The following is a 20,391-nucleotide window of genomic DNA, read 5'->3' on the forward strand; positions in this document are numbered from 1 at the left end:
GGTCAAGAACTCTGTGTTTGGGAAATATGACAAGTGCTACACTAAGACTGTCAACGGTAGATATACTTGCAACTGGAATCCTGAAGTTCGCTATTGTAGTTTTCATGGCGTCTCCTTGCTCAACTAAGACTGGTTTCATTTGTGTGAATACTAGTGAGTAAATCATTATATAGCTAAATCTTTTTTAGCTATGTAATAGTAGTCTTCTCCAACCAAAAATATTATCTATTAGCTATGTAATAAGAGCTTAACCTATACACATCTTCCATTTGTTTAAAAACATTATCAGGTCTATCAAAGGATATCTACGTTGTAAACCTTTTTTTAAAAGTGAAATTTTGTACTGTTGAAAGTACAAGTAAACATCTCACGGACCCTCTTTTAATCCTTAACAGGGAAGAAATAGCTGAATGCAGTCATAAAATAACTTATTATTAATAAGTTACTTTTCCAATGTGTGGCAAAGTACTTTTTGATTGCCCCATGGCCTAATAGTAAGAAATCTAATAATTTTATTGTAATTGTGTAAATAGTCTCATGGTCTTTTTTAAAGCTGAATACCCCACAGGGTCCCCATGACTCCACAACATTATAAGAGCATTTTTGTGTCAATTATTTGGTTGTGAGTATTAAAGAAAAAGGTAGGTGAAGCTTTTTCCACTCAAATAAAGTAAACCCTTTTATAAACTTATGCTTAATTGCTTCAAAGTATTTATTGCTTAAGCACATAGCTTACCTATTTATTTTACTTTGTTGAATCTTGCCTGGCTGACAAGTTGTAACCCATAAATCTGATATATGGCTTCTTCTACTTTGCAATTAAAGTAGCTTTTGCTAAGACATACTAAGACTTCATTTTGTAAAGTAGGTAATCACTCTTTATATTTAGGTATCTATTATCATATTAACATAGATATGAGATAACTTTGAAATGGTTACTCGAACCGAGGATCTATTGAAAATAGTCTCTCTACTACGTATATATCAGCCTTTGCGGACCTTACTTACTTGTGAAGATTATACTTGACAAGTGTTGTATAATTTTGTGTACCAAATATTCTATAGATGAAAAGAACTACCTAATATTTTGATAGTCGTTTACTTCATTGACTGCTAGATTACCTCATAAAGGTGTCACTCTAGGCTAATCCTACATCTATAAAATTGAGAGGGATGCTATGTATAAAGGGAAACAAGCTGACCCTGACACACATTTTAAAGTTGTGCGGACCTAGACTTAAAGTGGACATAATCATTAACGGGCTGAGCTGTTACAAATGGTATTACAATCACTCCGCGTGCAGCGTTGAGCAATGGTGTAGGACAAAACTGTAGATATTTCCTTTTTGTTTCATATTCTTGCAATAACAGTTAATTCAGAACCCCAGCAGCACCCTATACAAGTCCACTCTCTTTGTATTTTCAATTCTGTACTAAATTTGCCTTAAAGTTGACTTGACACAGAGAGAAATTTTAACAGGAAAAAAATAGAACTAAACAAAGGTGAGTTTATTTTAAGGCTGAATATATCAACAAACACACGAATTGCTACAGCTATATATTTTAATTGAGCATCTGAACAGATGATTATTTTGCGCATTATAACACATTTCAAAATTTTGAGATGGAACTGTTGAATAAAAGCACTTTATCCTGATGTTCATGTACTCAATCAGGATAGGCCCTCGTTCGAGTATCTAAATAAAATTTACTGACAAGTTTAAGGGCTCGTCCATATATTCCGCCTTATTCTGAATGGTTTCTTTATGTAATGTCATGCCTTAACCAAGTGAACAATGACTTTTGTTGGTCCCATTTCTTTATAGTATTATTTTACATTAAAAATACCTGCTTAGAAGTTCATTCAACTTCCTTTTTTGATTTCCACAGTGAAAAAGTTCCCTCTCCCATTCAGAAAACACATATATCAAAAGCAAAAGTGAAAAAGATTACATCCCAAAAGCAACCAAAAAGCAAATTAACACTTTTGACACCAAACCAAAAAAAACTTGTATATACAGTCAAGATCCTATTTTTATACTCTCAATAACATGCATACTAGTTCCTCTTCATTCCCAAAAAATGGCAGAAATTGTTCTTGTAGAACCAATTCAAGAAAGTACTGCTAGTACCAGCAGAAGAGCTTATACCACAAGCAATGAAAGAACCTATACTAGATCAATCACTTACGGGCGTGATCATGTGCCTGAGCCCTTTGATAGTGAGAAGTTGCCAGTGACTTTGATTTCGGAGATTCAAAGATTTCTTCGTGTTGCTAATCTTATCGAGTCAGAGGAGCCTCGAGTGGCTTATCTTTGTAAGACTTCAACTAAAATTTTCTTGTGTGATGACTTGTTTTAGCTGTTATACTGAAAGTGGCAGAGTGTCATTCTTGTCTGTGAAAAAGATTATGAGTATAATTCTTTGAATTCGAACTGTTTGTATGCAAAAACAGTCAAAAGGATCCACAAGCTAGAGATTTTCCAATTCAACTTTCCCAATACATTTCTGTTAGATAGTACTCCCTCCGACCCAAAATAAGTGTTCTTAATCTCATTTCGCACACATAAAGAAAAATAGTAAATATAAGGTATAGTTTACGAAGTTAATCTGTTTATTAGACGTTTCTTGAGAATTGAGCACTGTTAATCATAATTTGGGTTTCTCATTCTTCTTCTTAATGTTATATTAGTTTTCTTTTTGGTGATAAGTGGTTAATCTAGTTTTCTTAATCAGGTCGGTTTCATGCATTCGAAGTAGCACATAACTTGGATAGGAATTCTAATGGCCGAGGAGTACGACAGTTTAAAACTGCCCTTCTTCAACGGCTTGAACAGGTACACTCTTGTTCTGCAGAAAAAAGGATAATTAGTCATTCAATCTGATTGTATAAATGTCCATATCAAATTTTGCTTCAATATGAGCTTTCATGTCTACCTTTAGCACCATTTCATTTCTTCCTTAAACTGTTTAAACTGAATACTATCTAGATTCATGCTATTGAATTGCCACGTCTAACTTATGAACTATAGGATGAAGAAGTTACTCTCAGGAAAAGAAAGGAAAGGACTGATTTACGTGAACTTAGACGTGCTTATCGCGAGTATAAAGAGTTCATAATCAAACATGGTGGGGAGAGTAATCTCGAAAATAGGTAATGATTCCACTCTTTTAGGTATTATATTTGTCAGCAAGAGTGCTGATGTCCACTACTTATTTCAGTAATATTCATGTTTGTGTTCTCTTACTTTGCACAGAGAAAGGCTGACTAAAGCACGTGTCATTGCTTCAGTATTGTTTGAAGTATTGGATACAGTTTCCAGAGCAGCAGGTGTTCAGGTTTTGTTTACGCGATTTCCTTCTCTTAGTACTTTGATTAGCTCAATCTTTGGTTTACGTGCTAATAGAACCTTCCATGTATCTTCTTATTAGGCTTTAGCTGGGAGTGATCACGATGCCAAATCTGAACTCTTTGTGTCATATAACATTCTTCCACTTGATCAAGGAGGAATTCATCACGCGATCATGCAACTCCCTGAGGTATGTATCATATGAGTTTGGCTGGCTAATTAGTTTTGACTGTGGCAGCTCATATGCAATGAGCTTAATGTTCCACAGGTTAAAATTGCGGTTGCTGCAGTTAGGGATGTTCGTGGGTTGCCTTTCCTGGAAGATTGTCGAAAACAAGAAACCAACCTGGATTTGTTCAAGTGGCTTCAGTTTTGCTTTGGATTTCAAGTACTAACCTTTCTATCATTCTCAGTTCAAATATTATCCATTTCTGTTTGTGTCAACATTATAAAAGCTGGAAATTTCATCATTTCTTATGGACTTCACAGCTCTAATTCAAGCATTTTATCCTCCTATCTATCTATGATATCAATAGTTAATATCACTTTTCTCTTTGCCAGAAAGGGAATGTGGCTAACCAGAGAGAGCATTTAATTTTATTACTTGCTAACACACATGTTCGGCAGACTCAGAAGCAAGTATTAGTACCCAAGGTGCTGTCCTAGTGTTGCCTGGCTCTTTCTAGTTAAGATGTCATTTTAATCGACTTTGTTATGCTTACTTTCCGGGTATTAGCTAGGAGATGTTGCTGTTGATGAGCTGATGAAGAAGTTTTTTAAAAATTATACAGATTGGTGCAAATTTTTGGGACGAAAGAGCAATATTAGGTAATAAGATAATCTGTGGCATGACGATAGACTTTGAATTCCTTCTGCTTTCTGACTTCATATCACTCTCTTAACATATTTTTCGTTATCTCATGGATTTTCAGGGTGCCATATCTGAAACAGGAGGCTCAGCAGTACAAACTTCTGTATATAGCTCTTTATCTTCTGATATGGGGAGAGGCTGCTAATTTAAGGTTTATGCCAGAATGCTTGTGTTACATGTTTCACCATGTAAGCTCACATTTTATAACATTTCTATAAAGGTGACTGCGTTCAAATACTTGCATAAGTTTTGGAGATTGAGATCCAACAAATATTTTTGGAGATTGAGATCCAACAAATATTCTCTTTCTTTGCTTGCCCAAGTCCATATAAGCATACCATCAGTCCACTCGACTGAGATCCCAAATAGAGACAGACCTGGTTGTTATACCATGTAAAGATATGACGCTTGAGTCTTAAGTAAACCCCAAAAGCTAGCTCATTAGGGGAGGAATACCCAAAGTCTACATAAGCAAACCACAAGTCTATTCCTCAATCGATGTGGGACTCTAACACCTCTATTTTATAATACAATGCAAATATGATGAAAAAAACATATTCTCTCTTGCAGATGGCATATGAGCTGCACAGCATGCTAACTGGTGCTATAAGCATGACAACCGGAGAAAAGGTCATGCCAGCTTACCAAGGAGATTCAGAATCTTTTCTCAACAATGTAGTGTTTCCGGTGTATGATGTCATATATAAGGTACTTCAAAGTTTGGATATGCATTTATCTCTGATCTCCATAATTTCAGTTTCTAACCTTGTCCCTGAAACACTCAAGGAAGCTATGAAAAACGGAAAAGGAACAGCTGATCATTCGACATGGAGGAACTATGATGATCTGAATGAATTCTTTTGGTAGAGCTAACTTTCTCTCAATGCCAATCTTATATTTCAGTTGAGGGACTCCTAAATATGTCAGGAATTTGTTGTGATCCACTGATTGCTTCGCTGTTTCAGGTCTCCAGATTGTTTTCAAATAGGTTGGCCCATGCGTCTGGACCATGATTTCTTTTGTACAGGAACTCCAAATAATGTCAAAGATAAAAAAGAAAAGGTTTCTGCTTCTAACATTGAAGAAAACAAGGATGCAAATGAAGATGAAGAAATGGGGGTAAGTTACCTGTTGACATTTCAAATTATAGTAAACAGTGTACATGGACACAAGAAAACATCCTGACCTTTCATTGATAATACAAATTTGCTTTTTATCTCACTACCGCTTTTCCGTTTCTGTAAAATAAAGAAAAAATGGGCTCAAAACCTTTATCGGACACTGTCTATATAAGGTCTATGGGAAAGGGGATACATGGCTTTTCTCTTTCAATGATGCAGACTTCTGTCTATCAACGTATTGCATTCCTGTTTCTTATGTGTAGCATGTTCACATATTAGCTTGAAAGGTTCTCTGTATTGTTCAAACAACTCCTGCCTTTTATGATTTTGTCAACTAAAATGGATATTAATTGTATTGTAACAACAATTCAAATGATCGAAAAGGAAATGTGAATTAATGTATGCTCTAAGGTGGCTTTTGATGTCGCAACTAAGTAATTTGCTTCTCTCGTACATGCGTATCCGTCTTCACAAAGAGTTGATCTTCTTGCAACACCAGGACTAAGCACGTTCAGTATCAGTTCTTTTGTCCTTGTGTTTACATAGTAAATTCCAAAATTGAAGGGAGCAACAGTAAAGTTGTCTTCATCATCATGTGGCCTATAGGTCACAGGTGCAAACCGTGCAAGTAGCTGGATGCTTCATGTACCGGCTGCCCTTCTAGTAAAATTCCAAATATTACAGTTTCAATCTATGATCTGCAGATCCTAGTGGATGAAGTGCGTGAACCAAAGTGGCTGGGGAAGACAAACTTTGTAGAAATTCGCTCATTTTGGCAGATTTTCAGATGCTTTGACAGGATGTGGACCTTTTTTATCCTATCACTTCAGGTGTGTTTGTCTAAGAGAAGATATTAACAACAGCTTAAGTATACATTCTTACTAGGTTTCTAAGCTCCATTTTATTTTTCTTAATTTCTTGACTGTTTTCTTTTAGGCAATGATAATTATGGCTTCTCACGATTTGGAGTCCCCTCTACAAGTCATTGATGCAACAGTACTCGAGGATGTTATGAGTATCTTCATCACCTCAGCGGTTCTTAAACTTGTAAATGGTATGTCTACTTAGTCTCTTGTTATTTTATCATTACGTATCATAACTTAAGACAAACCGTATGAAGATATTCTCATTCTTGCAGTTATTCTTGATATCATCTTTACATGGAAAGCTCGATGTACAATAGACCCTAATCAAACTCTGAAACATGTGTTGAGGGTGGTTGTTGCGATGATGTGGACCATCATTCTTCCTGTATATTATGCTAGCTCTCGTAAAAAATATACTTGTTATTCAACACAAAGTGGGAGTTGGCTTGGAGAATGGTGCTATTCTTCCTATATGGTTGCAGTTGCATTCTACTTGATGACCAATGCAGTTGACATGGTTCTATTTTTTGTGCCTGTGGTTGGAAAATATATCGAGACCTCCAATTACCGGATATGCATGTTCTTATCCTGGTGGACTCAGGTAAACTTTCAGTGTCCTGATCCTAGCATGCAGAGAAAGACATTGTGTCAAATTTTCACTTTTCTTGGTTTTCGAAATGCAGCCTAAGCTATATGTTGGGCGAGGAATGCAAGAAAGCCAACTCTCCCTTCTGAAGTATTTCCTACTATCCCTACTCTGATCCTATCGTTTAATGTGAAGCAATCTCTTGATGAGAGTCTCATTAAGCCTTATTTCTGGTTTTAGGTATACCATTTTCTGGCTGTTCTTGTTAATAAGCAAACTTATATTTAGCTACACATTTGAGGTGAGTAGTTCTAAGGCTTCTTATTGGTTTACAAGCTAGTATTACTAATTTGATCGTTGACACGACCATCTGTTCCCACAAGCTACTAGTTAACTTATCATGAAATATCCAGATAAAACCACTTATATCACCTACAAGACAGATCATGGCAATCGGAGTAAAAAATTACGACTGGCACGAGCTTTTCCCTAAGGGTAATTGTCTAAACTTTTTATCTTCTTAAGTAGCTGAAGAGTGTAGATATATATATATGTAATTCCTCTGTATGATTTTTTTTCCAATTCAGTCAAGAGCAATGCTGGAGCACTAGCTGCTATATGGGCTCCAATTGTACTTGTAAGTTATATTATGATTTCATCTTCTGTTTCTGAAGCTTCATATTTTCTTTTAAAACATAAGTATCTTCCGCGCTGAATCTTGTTGTTTCAGGTATATTTCATGGATGCACAGATTTGGTATTCTGTCTACTGTTCAGTCTTTGGCGGAGTGTATGGAATCCTCCACCATCTTGGTGAGGTGAGTTGTTTTTAGTTAAATTTTAAGCCATTATATAGATACTCTCATCTCTTTTATTTACCACAGATTCGGACGTTAGGAATGCTGAGAAGTAGATTTTACTCATTACCTGAAGCTTTCAGTGATCATCTTGTCCCACCCGAAGCAAAAGATTCTAGAAACACCTTAATGAATTGGCTCATCCCTTTGACATTCCAATTCCAAAAGGTTTTTACCGTTCAAATTTCTTAAGTTAACTTAAGGATTTCTTTATAGTTCTGTCTCATCCCTCTGGTGTTGTTTTTGGCAGAACTTCCATTTATCAGAAAGGGAAAAGAGCAATGTTGTGAAGTTTGCTCTTGTGTGGAACCAGATCATCAGTAGCTTCCGAGAGGAAGACGTGATAAGTGACAGGTTAATCATTTTTGTCTAGCTTATTTCGACATGCTGTTCTTTATAAAAAAAAGCTAAGACTTTTGTGTAACTAGTTTCAGCACACGTGCGTTGCACGTGTATCCTATGTTAAATTTTTTTTATATATTTCATTATAACAATTAGAATTCTACGTGTACATGCATGTAACGAATAACAAAATCCAACAATTACAAATAAAATTATAAAATTGTGACAAAAACATCAGATGAAGAATCTTATTTTAATGTATAAAATTTATCAACAAACTGTAAATTTAGAACTTTAGATAGTAACAAAAGATTAACTTTAGCCTAAATAAAAATACAATTAAAACAATCAAAAATTTATGGAAAATCAAATTAAAGAATTTTAATCACAATAACATCAAACGAGGAATCTTATTTTAATGTATAAAATTTATCAACAACTGTAAATATAGAACTTTAGATACTAATAGCCAATTTGCATTATATATAGTCACAAAAGATTAACTTTAGCCTAAATAAAAATACAATTAAAATAATCAGAAATTTATGGAAAATCAAATTAAAGAAGTTTATAGAGAGAAAACACATACAAAATAAACAAAGAAAAAAACATGCGACAACATACACATTCTTTTGAAGACTTTAATCATATAACAATGCAAATCTTTAGTGGGCAACTGGGCATTGATTATGGTCTTTATATATTGATTTAACTCAATGATCTCATAATAACCAAAAATTTTAATATTTAGTGTGGCATGTAGAATGATTACTATTTATAAATAAATATTTTATAATATTTTAATTTAACACAGAATAAAATGATAATCTAATTTTATACTTTATTATTTAAATCTTTTTTTACCCTTCAACCAAAAACAACCTCCATAGGGAAAAAAATAGACAAATACAATGAGAACTTATCAAACAGTGTAATATAACACCAAAAGATTGAAGAGAAGGCACCATATCAGAAAGAAAATTGATGCATTTGGATTGTATTATATATAGCCAAAAAGAACATATACAATGAAATTAATTTTATACAGTGACTATTAATTAAAGAAATATAATTTTTTTTATGAACAACATATCTCAAAATTGTAGTCCACCTTACTTTTTTTTTCCTATTAATATATCAACATATCATCTAAATATAACAAAAAATCATTTAATATAGAAGGAAGAATCATAATTAACAAAACTAAAACGGGAAGAACAAGGAAAAAATTGTAATCTAAATCGTGACTTACTCTTTCAATAGATTTATTGTACGTTCATCTAAATGTTAACATAGCATTTTCAAATGTATTAGAACCATACTGTGCCATCATATAGTTTCATGCAATAGAGAAGACCAAGAAAATTTTTGAAAAAAAGGTTAGAATATGAATTCTTGTGCTTTTGAGTGTTCTTGATTTGTGTTGTTATTTTCTTTCTCTATGTCTTAAATATCTATACATTTCAATAATATGTGGAAGATGAAAATAATTAAAGTTAATTAAAAAGAGTGAAGTAACATATGAAAGTTCAAAAAAGTGATCTTTTCATTTACAATATTCATTGTAATTAATGTAAGTTAATTAAAAAGAGTGAAGTAACATATGAAAGTTCAAAAAAGTGATCTTTCATTTACAATATTCATTGTAATTAATGTAAGTTAAGTAGTGCCATCAAAATTTAAAACTGAAAAAACCTTTCAACTTCAGTAATTAAGTGATGCATGAATAAATAGGAGTAATAGAAAGAATTTAGGAATCTTATCATTGTTTTTCTAAATATATCATTGTGTAATTAAAATATTTATATTTAATTAAATAATAAATTAAATCTTAATTTAGTAAAAGGGCAAAATGGTAATTCAACTTTTCACTATAGAGCTTCCCACTTATAATAATACTAGTTTCTGAGGACGTGCTTCGCACGTGTGTTCCATGTGAATTTTTATAGATACGTTAGAATGACTAAAGTTAAATGGAAATATATATGTAAATTTAATGAATAATAAAATGTAACAATTACAAATAAGAATAAAACTTACGCAATATAACATTCATAAAAAACTAAATAAAGAAGTATAATGGAGAACAAAAAAGATAAAAAGAAACAGATTTAAGAAAAAATATAATGTAGACATGAAAAAATCAGTACATAACTCGCTGAATTCTTATCGACTCCTTCCATATCCTATCAAAATTCAAGAGGCTTCTTCATCTACTTTAACTATAGAATAAAAATGATAGCCTAATAATCTTGGTAGGAGTTTCATGACATAAAGAAGTTGAATTTATATAGATAGAATAAAAGGAATATCAAAAGAAATCTTAAAGTTTTAGTTTAAAGAAGGTTATGAATATGAAAAGATGATAGTTATGAATATTAAGACTATAAAAGTGAATAAGTAATTAACAAATAATAATAAATAAATGAAGAATATGAAAAAGAAAATTAAAATTAGCAAACCATGTAGAAAGAACAACTAAACTTCTTATCACGTAATAAGCGTTAATAAATTTAAATTTGTGAAGATAGAGTCATTCTTTAATAATAGTCAAGAGGACAGTATCAATGTGTGTCTCCATTTTGCAGATTTACAATATTTAAATTATTGAATTTCGTTATTTATCATTAAGGATAATACTTTATCCACATGAATTATATTATTCATGAGAGGGGTTAAGGAAAAATTATGAGAAGAGGAAAAATATAGCAATTTAGGTAGAGACCATTTTAAAAAAAAATTATAATTATTATATACATATAGATTATAAATGATAAATATTAATTAATTAGATATTTAATTAGAAATTAATCTTAAGAAGTCTAAAAGTCATTAACATTTTAATTAAATTTATACAATCCAATATTTAAATATTTCATAACAATTTAATTTATAGAAGGGGTAAAATAGTAATTCAACTTTTAACTTTTTTTGGTTCATGCTTTTAGTAATATATGATATGATAATTGACAACAGGGAGATGGATTTGATGAAAATACCTGTATCACCAGAATTACTCTCTGGTCGAGTTTATTGGCCCATTTTTCTGTTAGCAGATAAGGTACCATGTTGATCTTGAAGCTTTGTCTAGTTTGATACTAGCATTTCTACTGTTTGACTTATCGTTCATCTGCAGCTTGCAAACGCATTATCTATTGCACGAAACTTCGAGGGAAAGGATGAAACGCTTTTAAGAACAATAAAGAAGGATACATACATGTATATGGTGGTCATAGAGTGTTATGAATCACTGAAATACATACTCGAAATTCTTGTTGTTGGTGATCTTGAGAGAAGGTAATGTTTTAGACTATTATCTAATGCAATTTAATACTCTCTTACTTTCTTATACTTCGTATCAAGTCAAAACTAGACAAACGAATTGAAACGGAGGGAGTACTGAAATCAATACTTCAGAAAATGCTTTCTGCATTTTAATTTTTTTTTTCAATTCTGAACTCCCATTCATGACATGGTTGTCTACCTTTCAGGGTTATTTCTGGTATATTAGACGAAATTGACGAAAGTATTCAAAAATCAACACTTCTCAAGGACTTGAAGATGAGCCAACTACCAGTTCTATGTGCTAAGTGTATTACTTTACTTCAATTTCTGGTAAATTTACTCACGAGCATCAACCTTTTACTCTCTTCCTATAACCAATTTCTTCATTTACTCATGCTTTCCGTATTGACACATTGGTTTATCAAGGTCGAGGGAAAGGAAAGCCTTCATAACAAAGTCGTATTGGCACTTCAGGACATCTTTGAGCTTGTAACAACCGATATGATGTTAAATGGGTCAAGGTTAGATTTCTAAAGAATTTCAAGTCATAATAGTACTTACATTTATGTTGTGTCTAACTAACCATCCTTCGTGGTTGCAGAACGTTGGAGTCACTTGATGCTCACCTGTATAGTGGGAAAGAGGTTGTTGAATGTTTCGACTCGATTGAAGTACCACTGTTTGCATCTAAGAATTCAATCCATTTTCCATTGCCAGATAGTGATTCCTTATTGGAAAAGGTGTTCCAAATATTTTACTACTTATGGTTCCGTTTACTTGTAGTGTACTTATAGGCATACCTGAAAACATATGTGTAGCTACACAAACCTATTGCATGTATGGAGACTGATCTAACTTCAATTGTAGATCAAGAGGTTTCATTTACTGCTTACTGTCAAAGATAAAGCACTGGATATACCGACTAACTTGGAGGCTCGTAGAAGGATTTGTTTTTTTGCCACTTCTCTGTCTATGAACATGCCTAATGCTCCAAAGGTGCGGAACATGTTGTCATTCAGGTCAGATTTCATCACATTCACTCGATATTTTTTTCACTTCGTATAACTACATACTCAGGTTTCAACAAGTAAACTTACTTACAGGGACATGTTTAATATACAGTGTTCTAACTCCACATTTCATGGAGGAAGTCAAATTTTCAAAGAAGGAGCTCAATTCAAGAAAACAAGCTGGAGTCTCTATCCTTTTCTATATGAAAAAGATATTTCCAGGTTGCCACGACGAAAATTCTCTATGACTTAATAGAGTGAAAGAGAGCTTCTTCCATCTCATAAGTTTTGATTAACTAAATATTCGTATTAATTATACGTGCTTAGATGAATGGGAGAACTTTTTGGAGCGCATGGAAAAGGAAGGAATAGATGAATCTAGTGATGAAATTGAAGAAGAGGAGAGAAGTTGGGCTTCTTTCCGAGGGCAAACTCTAAGCAGAACTGGTGAATTTACCATTCCTCTAAAAGTTATTTCGATATAAGCTGAAATTTTGAACTTTATCCTTACTAGAAATGTTCTTTATATGTTTCCTTCCGTTAACCAAAACAGTCCGAGGGATGATGTACTACAGAAAAGCACTGAAGTTGCAAGCTTTTCTTGACATGGCTGAGGATGAAGGTTTGTCATATTCGGATATTTTGACTCTCCCCCTACACCGATATTCAACTCAAGTGAACAACATTTTCATTTTTCCGTCTTGCACCAGATATCCTCCAAGGTTTTGATGCAATTGAGAGGAAAAACGATACATTATCAGCTCAACTTGAAGCCTTGGCAGACATGAAGTTTATACATGTTGTGTCTTGTCAAATATATGGATTACAGAAGACTACTGGTGACCCCCAGGCTCAAGACATACTAAATTTGATGATAAGGTACTTTTTCCAAGTGAAACTTTCATTCAGGGTACTTTTGTACTTGAACATTACTCTCGAAAACTTAACTATGTTAATTTATCGATGTTTTGCTTAAAGGTACCCTTCTTTACGTGTTGCTTATGTTGAAGAGAAAGAAGAAATTACAGCAGACAAGCCACGGAAAGTTTATTCATCTATTCTAGTTAAAGCTGTTAACGGTTTTGATCAGGTATTAGAAAAAATTCTCTAAGCAGTTGAAAACTGTCTTTTGCTTAATATTTTTGGACACTTCACTGTCAATATGGACAACTTCTCAAGAAAATACAGTAAGGAAGATCTATCTAATTGTTTCGTGTTATGTATCAAAATGAACAATGTCTTCTAATTCTAAAAAATTCGGTCTATGCTTACTCTTACAGATCTTTTTCAACTGTTGTAGGAAGTATACCGCGTAAAGCTTCCAGGTACACCAAATATTGGAGAAGGAAAACCTGAAAATCAAAATCATTCCATAATTTTCACACGCGGTGAAGCTCTGCAAACAATTGACATGAACCAGGTATTCATCAGCTTCAGGATTTTGAAAAAGAATAATCTCATATATATGTTCTAATAGCTTGTTTTTACAGGATAATTATTTAGAAGAAGCTTTGAAAATACGAAATATCTTGCAAGAGTTCCTAAAACACAGTGGTCGGCGTCCTCCCACAATACTTGGCATGAGAGAACACATATTTACAGGAAGGTCAGCATCTAAGAACTGTGATTACCTGTTTATGAAACTATCTAGTACATTATCAACAACAATATTTTTGCGCGTTACGCAGAGCGAGTTTACTCTAAAAAGAGAAAAATAGATATTAAAAGAAAAAAAGACTAAAGAAGAGATTTTTTTGAGTAAAATGCTAAAGAAACTTTCATCCCGATTGCAGTGTTTCTTCTTTAGCTTGGTTTATGTCCTATCAAGAAACCAGTTTTGTCACCATTGGCCAGAGGCTTCTGGCTAATCCACTCAGGTAATTTAAGCCCTATTTTAACATGTTTACTTTTATGTAATAGTGATCAAATGAATAATAAGGAAACTATCTTGGGGGTGGGATGGGTGGGGGTAAAAGATATTTTCTATATACCTTAGAGTTAATGGTAAAACCACACCTAAACTATCCACTTTTCGCAAGTTTCATACCTCAACTATCACTCCCTTTGTATTAAAACATCTGTTAGATGCTGAGTTAGCCTACAGACACCTGCTGTCAGTTAGGAACAAATATTTGGCCAACTCAGTATCGAGGAGATAAGTTCTATATACCTTTGAGTTAATGGTAAAACCACACCTCCACTATCACCTTTTTGCAAGTTCCATACCTCAACTATCACTCCTTTTGTATTAAAATGTGTGTTGATGCTGAGTTAGCCTACAGACACCTGCTGTCGGTTAGGAACAAATATTTGGCCAACTCAGTATCGAGGTGTGTTTTAATACAAAGATAGTGATAGTTTAGGTAGGTAAAGAGAACAATGGATAGTTGATGTATGAAACTCGCGAAAAAATGATGATTTTAAGTCACATGGTATCTTTTCTTGTTTAGAAGCTCTTTGCATAAAGGAAACAAAAAGTATATAATGCTGTATTCAGATTGCTTACAACAGCTTTCCTTCTCCATCGAAAATTTCAGGGTCAGGTTCCATTATGGGCACCCGGATGTGTTTGACCGCGTATTTCATTTGACAAGAGGTGGCATTAGCAAAGCATCCAAAACAATCAACTTGAGTGAAGATGTTTTTGCAGGTTTTCCTGTTAATGCAAAATGTTCATTTGACATCACAAAGTTGTATAGACTAGAAAACACATGACAGTATCTGATATAATGTAGGATTTAACACGACTCTGAGACGCGGACATGTCATATATCTTGAGTACATGCAAGTTGGAAAAGGTCGTGATGTAGGCCTTAACCAGATTTCAAAGTTTGAAGCTAAAGTTGCAAATGGAAACAGTGAACAAACAATCAGTCGTGATATGTATCGCCTTGGCCATAGATTTGACTTCTTTAGAATGCTCTCATGTTATTTTACAACAGTTGGCTTCTACTTCAACAGCCTGGTAACTACATTAAATCCTATAACTAATATGCTGGTTTATGTCTCTTTTAATCTCTGCTGTCAAAACTATGCAGATATCAGTGATTACGATTTATGTGTTTCTATACGGTCAGCTATACATGGTATTAAGTGGTCTACAAAGAGCACTTCTGGTTGAGGCAAAACTGCAAAACATAAAGTCACTGGAAACAGCTCTAGCTTCTCAATCATTTATCCAGCTTGGACTTTTAACAGGGTTACCAATGGTCATTGAGTTGGGACTAGAGCGCGGTTATCTTAATGCTTTTAAAGATTTTGTTTTGATGCAACTGCAGCTAGCTGCAGTTTTCTTTACTTTCTCCTATGGAACAAAGTCTCATTACTATGGCAGAACAATTCTTCATGGAGGTGCTAAGTATAGACCTACTGGTCGTAAAGTTGTGGTTTTTCATGCCAGCTTCACTGAAAACTATAGACTTTACTCTCGGAGTCACTTTGTCAAAGGATTTGAACTTCTACTTCTGTTGATTGTTTATGATTTGTTTAGACGATCATATGAGAGCAATTTGGCATATGTTTTAACTACATATGCAATATGGTTCATGTCATTTACTTGGTTGTTTGCACCATTTCTGTTTAATCCTTCTGGATTTGATTGGGGCAAGATAGTTGATGACTGGAAAGATTGGAACAAGTGGATTAATCAACAAGGTGGTATAGGGATACAACAAGATAAAAGTTGGCAATCATGGTGGAATGATGAACAAGCTCATCTTCGTCATGCTGGGCTATTTTCGCGGTTAATTGAGATACTCCTTTCACTGAGATTTTTCCTTTACCAATATGGACTGGTGTATCACCTTGATATATCCAATCAAAGTAAAAATATTGTTGTCTATGTACTCTCATGGGTTGTCATTGCTTTTATTTTCCTCTTGATGAAGGTAAGCTACTTCCTGCACATTGCCTGTCTCTCTTTTGCAATGCTGATATACTTCCCGTTTGTGAATACTAGAAGACCCCACTTTGTGGAACTATACTGAGTATTGACGTTGTTGCTGAATTTTCCAGATGCTGAATATTGGAAGACGGTTTTTAAGCGCAAACCATCACTTAACTTTCCGACTGTTTAAAGCTTGTCTTTTCCTAGGAGTTGTGGCTACTATTATTACCCTATCCATCATATGTCATCTGTCTGTGAAAGACTTGATTGTCTGCTGTCTAGCTTTTCTACCAACTGGTTGGGGCTTGATATTGGTAAGTCCAGTATATGTTCTTGCCTATTTTGCTACACATACTTCCTCCTCTTCTCTGTCCTGTTTTTGTCTCGTTTTGAATCGCGTAAATGCTTCTGTTTTCCTCAGGTTGGCCAAGTAGTGAGACCAAAGATTGAAGGTACTGGATTGTGGCACTTCACTCGAGTGTTTGCTCGAGCTTATGACTATGGAATGGGTGTTGTTCTTTTCGCGCCTTTAGCTTCATTGGCTTGGCTTCCAATAATTTCAGCTTTCCAAACTCGGTTTCTGTTCAATGAGGCTTTCAGTAGGAGGCTGCAAATTCAGCCAATTCTTGCAGGAAAGAAGAAACATTAGTGATCTCTACTTGACTTTACATTACATAACTTGCATGTACACATATTGTTCTGTTACTGTAGAATAGCAAAATACTGGTAAAAACATGTTGTCGTGCGGATATACTCCATAGGGAAAACAATCGGTTGTATAATTCTTTCATGTACAGGTGTTGTATACTAGACTATTGTGCATAGACACTAATGAATAATACACATTCTTAAAATCTCAAGGTTATCATCTTTCAGTAGAGTGTTGGTCAAAACTGAAAAATAAGTTCGTCCAAGTGTAAAACCAAATATGTTTTATATTATATCGCGTATATCACAATTCTACATCAAGAGAGAAATTAATACAAGAGAGAAGTCTCAATACCGGAGCTGGCTGTGGAACTGTTGTCAACAGAAGGTGCTACAACTGGAGGTGAATCAACTGATGAAGGTTGAGACTCTGCATCAGAAATATCAGATTCCACAGAGCTCATTCTTTCGGTCTCTGATGATTCTAGTTCCTCTTTAGATTTCCCTGATGACTTCCCAGACATCACTTCCTTTATGCCACCACCAACAGATTTGCCAGCATATTTAAGGATTTTCTTCGTCTTGCCCCTTTGTGGGGCTTTTCCCATTTCCTGCACGGTTCTCTTTTCCATCTTCTATAGGTGTTGTTGCTATTGATGAAGGCAAAATGGTGTCATCCATTATAATCTTCACTCTGATATCCTTGGCATTAACTGCCCTAAGATTCACATGCAGAGATGAAATAGGCTCTCCAAGATTGCTTGAAACTTCTCCGGAGAACTGAGCTGATCTTATGTAAACCCCTGTGTAAACGACCTGGGGAATCCCCTAGGTAATTCAGGCTTAAACCAGCATTTACAGTGAATAAGAAGATACTAAGGTCACCCACAGAACTGTAACGCAGAGCATACATGGTAAAAGTCAACGGACACACGGGGAGCAAAAGGGGTCAAAGATTACCTCATCAAGAATTAAAATAGTGGCACTCTTCAGTAGATACCTTGCAACAGCAATTAGCTGAAAACAGAAAGATGGCGTAATCAATATAACTCTGCAAACTTGTGCTAATCTGATTTTGGCATTCACCTTTTGAATCAGCACTCTCTGAAAAATTTGAGCCCTTAAGCTGGACATAGCCTTCTCCCAAATGGAATTCATGTTCACCAAATAACAGAGAATGTAACAAAGCTGATTTATCGAACTTAACTACTTCACTTGTAATTAATCTTAGTCATACTAAATAGAGCTCCAAATACTTAATTGGTGCTGCCAATAGAACAAAAAATTCTAAAATCCTTCACATTTAACCAAAGCAAGATGATGAAAAACTTTTAAGTAAACATAAATATCAAGTTTATTTTAGATAAATACAATGCCTTGAACTAGTTATGTAGCTTCTCAAAGTCAATAGGAACGTCTCCCATCACCCTCCGTAATCACATCTTTGAAAGCACCGCCACTGGGAATCATCGGTAGAACATGCTCCTGATGAGGTACAATCACATCCAACAAGTATGGCCCAGGAGTGTCTAACATCTTTTGAATGGCAGCTCTAAGATCATCCCTGTGTGACACTCTTGCAGCAGGTACGCCACAAGCCTCTGCAAATTTCAGCATATTAGGGAAGATCTCTTCCTCATTAGCAGGATTACCCAAGTAAGTGTGTGCTCTGTTAGCTTTATAGAATCGATCCTCCCACTGAACCACCATTCCCAAGTGTTGATTATTCAGCAACATAATCTTAACTGGGAGATTCTCCACCTTAATTGTTGCCAACTCCTGCACATTCATAATAAAACTCCCATCACCATCAATATCAACCACAATCTCACCCGGTCTTCCAACAGCCGCACCTATAGCAGCAGGCAAACCAAATCCCATTGCTCCTAATCCACCAGATGTCAGCCATTGGCGTGGCTTTTTGTACTTGTAGTGTTGGGCAGCCCACATTTGGTGTTGCCCCACACCAGTACTAATGATGGCATTTCCGTTAGTTAACTCATCAAGAACCTGAATAGCATATTGGGGAGGGATGGCTTCACCGAAAGTCTTAAAATTCAATGGGTACTTCACCTTCTGCTCCGTTAACTCCTGCCTCCAAGCAGAAAAGTCCAACTTCAGCTTACCTTTTTTACTCTCGAATACGGAATTCAAACCCTTTAATGCCAACTTGATATCTGCACAGATGGAAACATGAGGTTGCTTGTTCTTTCCAATCTCAGCCGAATCAATATCAATATGGACAATCTTAGCTCGGCTAGCAAAAGCTTCCAATTTACCAGTAACTCGATCATCAAACCTCACCCCAAATGCAAGCAACAAATCACTACTATCCACCGCATAATTAGCATACACAGTCCCATGCATACCCAACATTTGAAGAGAAAGCTCATCCCCACTTGGAAAAGCTCCAAGACCCATCAAAGTACTCGCCACAGGAATACCCGTAAGCTCCACAAAGCGTCTCAGCTCCTCACTCGACTGTGAACACCCACCACCCACATACAAAACAGGCTTCTTTGACTCCGAAATCAGCCTAACAATTTGTTCCAAAAGCATCTCATTAGGTAATTTAGGCAACCTAGACATGTAACCAGGCAACCTCATTGGCTGATCCCAATTAGGTATCACCAATTGTTGCTGAATATCCTTAGGAACATCAATCAAAACAGGTCCAGGCCGTCCTGATTTCGCTAGAAAAAACGCTTCACGAACAACCCTAGGAATATCCTCTACATCCATAACAAGATAATTATGCTTCGTAATGGATCTCGTTACCTCAACAATAGGAGTTTCCTGAAACGCATCAGTACCAATCATCCTCCTCGGCACTTGACCGGTAATAGCAACAATCGGGATACTATCCAACAAAGCATCAGCAAGACCGCTAACAAGATTCGTAGCTCCCGGACCAGATGTAGCAATACAAACACCAGGGAACCCAGTAGCCCGTGCGTAACCCTCTGCAGCAAACACACCACCCTGTTCATGACGTGGCAGCACATTACGAATAATATTCGAACGTGTCAAAGCTTGATGAATCTCCATGGAAGCACCTCCTGGGTATGCAAACACATCCTTAACCCCTTCCCTTTCAAGTGCCTCCACAAGAACATCACAACCCTTTCTGGGTTCGTCAGGGGCGAAACGGGAAACAAAGATTTCGGGTTCAGAAACGTCGTCATGGGTCGTGGTTGATAGGATGACATTTGAGACAGTGAAACGGCTATGATGTTGGGTGTGGGTAAGGTGAAGGGGTGATGCTTTTTTGGGGTGATTGTGGAAAGTAAAGGTAGATTTGGGAAGAAGGGTGGAAGATTTTGATGAAGATGGAGGTAGGGTTTTGGAAAAACAAGGAGATGGAGATGCAGCCGCCATTGTTGTTGAGGAGCTAAACTCAAAGGAGGGCCATGAAAATGAGGTAGTGGCTATTTTATTCAACTTGATTGAGAAAAAAAAAATACTGTGCGCCACAAAAAAAAAACATTGACTCAATCCAAATAGGAAGAAATTTTTTAGTTGAATTTGAAATAATGGACAAATTCTCATCACCATTCGATGAGTCAAATC

The 20,391-nt window shown here is 35.2% G+C and overlaps 3 protein-coding genes across 5 annotated transcripts; 1 reads left to right on the top strand and 2 right to left on the bottom strand.

Annotated features, from left to right (window-relative positions):
• The first annotated feature begins 1,944 nt into the window (after window positions 1-1,944).
• LOC107025355 (putative callose synthase 8) lies at window positions 1,945-17,033 on the top strand. The gene is made up of 41 exons (XM_015226143.2): window positions 1,945-2,317; window positions 2,737-2,837; window positions 3,033-3,154; window positions 3,258-3,339; window positions 3,433-3,540; window positions 3,619-3,738; window positions 3,912-4,004; window positions 4,087-4,178; window positions 4,283-4,409; window positions 4,792-4,929; window positions 5,008-5,084; window positions 5,187-5,340; window positions 6,047-6,172; window positions 6,279-6,396; window positions 6,481-6,809; window positions 6,892-6,944; window positions 7,035-7,095; window positions 7,208-7,289; window positions 7,382-7,431; window positions 7,525-7,611; window positions 7,678-7,818; window positions 7,901-8,004; window positions 10,969-11,053; window positions 11,129-11,289; window positions 11,484-11,607; window positions 11,704-11,798; window positions 11,879-12,017; window positions 12,145-12,296; window positions 12,400-12,509; window positions 12,615-12,734; window positions 12,841-12,909; window positions 12,998-13,166; window positions 13,266-13,377; window positions 13,588-13,707; window positions 13,778-13,893; window positions 14,081-14,164; window positions 14,825-14,937; window positions 15,023-15,252; window positions 15,326-16,174; window positions 16,302-16,487; window positions 16,595-17,033. Exons 1-41 carry the CDS (start codon window positions 2,083-2,085, stop codon window positions 16,820-16,822), a joined length of 5,862 nt encoding a protein of 1,953 aa, XP_015081629.1. The 5' UTR covers window positions 1,945-2,082; the 3' UTR covers window positions 16,823-17,033.
• LOC114077979 lies at window positions 16,658-17,492 on the bottom strand. The gene is made up of 2 exons (XM_027918452.1): window positions 17,177-17,492; window positions 16,658-16,798 (listed from the first exon to the last, which is right to left on the bottom strand). The coding sequence occupies exons 1-2, from the start codon at window positions 17,451-17,453 to the stop codon at window positions 16,770-16,772; spliced, it is 306 nt and encodes a 101-aa protein (XP_027774253.1). The 5' UTR covers window positions 17,454-17,492; the 3' UTR covers window positions 16,658-16,769.
• LOC107025357 (acetolactate synthase 2, chloroplastic-like) lies at window positions 17,091-20,288 on the bottom strand. Of its 3 annotated transcripts, XM_015226148.1 has the most exons (3): window positions 17,908-20,288; window positions 17,782-17,838; window positions 17,091-17,637 (listed from the first exon to the last, which is right to left on the bottom strand). In XM_015226148.1, the coding sequence occupies exon 1, from the start codon at window positions 20,197-20,199 to the stop codon at window positions 18,226-18,228; it is 1,974 nt and encodes a 657-aa protein (XP_015081634.1). In that variant the 5' UTR covers window positions 20,200-20,288; the 3' UTR covers window positions 17,091-17,637; window positions 17,782-17,838; window positions 17,908-18,225. The 3 variants fall into 3 exon arrangements, with proteins under 3 accessions (XP_015081634.1, XP_015081633.1, XP_015081631.1); XM_015226147.1 differs by having other exon boundaries at window positions 17,091-17,838; XM_015226145.1 differs by having other exon boundaries at window positions 17,782-20,288.
• Window positions 20,289-20,391: the final 103 nt, after the last annotated feature.

The sequence above is a fragment of the Solanum pennellii genome, chromosome 7, assembly GCF_001406875.1.
Source record: "Solanum pennellii chromosome 7, SPENNV200".
Classification (NCBI taxonomy): Eukaryota; Viridiplantae; Streptophyta; class Magnoliopsida; order Solanales; family Solanaceae; genus Solanum; species Solanum pennellii.

Excerpts from the sequence above, each read along its gene's own strand:
- LOC107025355 (XM_015226143.2), top strand. The coding sequence starts at position 2,083 with ATGGCAGAAATTGTTCTTGTAGAACCAATTCAAGAAAGTACTGCTAGT. Across the intron at positions 7,096-7,207 it reads TATTTAGCTACACATTTGAG|ATAAAACCACTTATATCACC; the intron begins GTGAGTAGTTCT and ends TGAAATATCCAG. Across the intron at positions 12,910-12,997 it reads TGACATGGCTGAGGATGAAG|ATATCCTCCAAGGTTTTGAT; the intron begins GTTTGTCATATT and ends GTCTTGCACCAG.
- LOC114077979 (XM_027918452.1), bottom strand. The coding sequence starts at position 17,453 with ATGGAAAAGAGAACCGTGCAGGAAATGGGAAAAGCCCCACAAAGGGGC. Across the intron at positions 16,799-17,176 it reads CAGTTCCACAGCCAGCTCCG|AATTGGCTGAATTTGCAGCC; the intron begins GTATTGAGACTT and ends CTTTCCTGCAAG.
- LOC107025357 (XM_015226148.1), bottom strand. The coding sequence starts at position 20,199 with ATGGCGGCTGCATCTCCATCTCCTTGTTTTTCCAAAACCCTACCTCCA.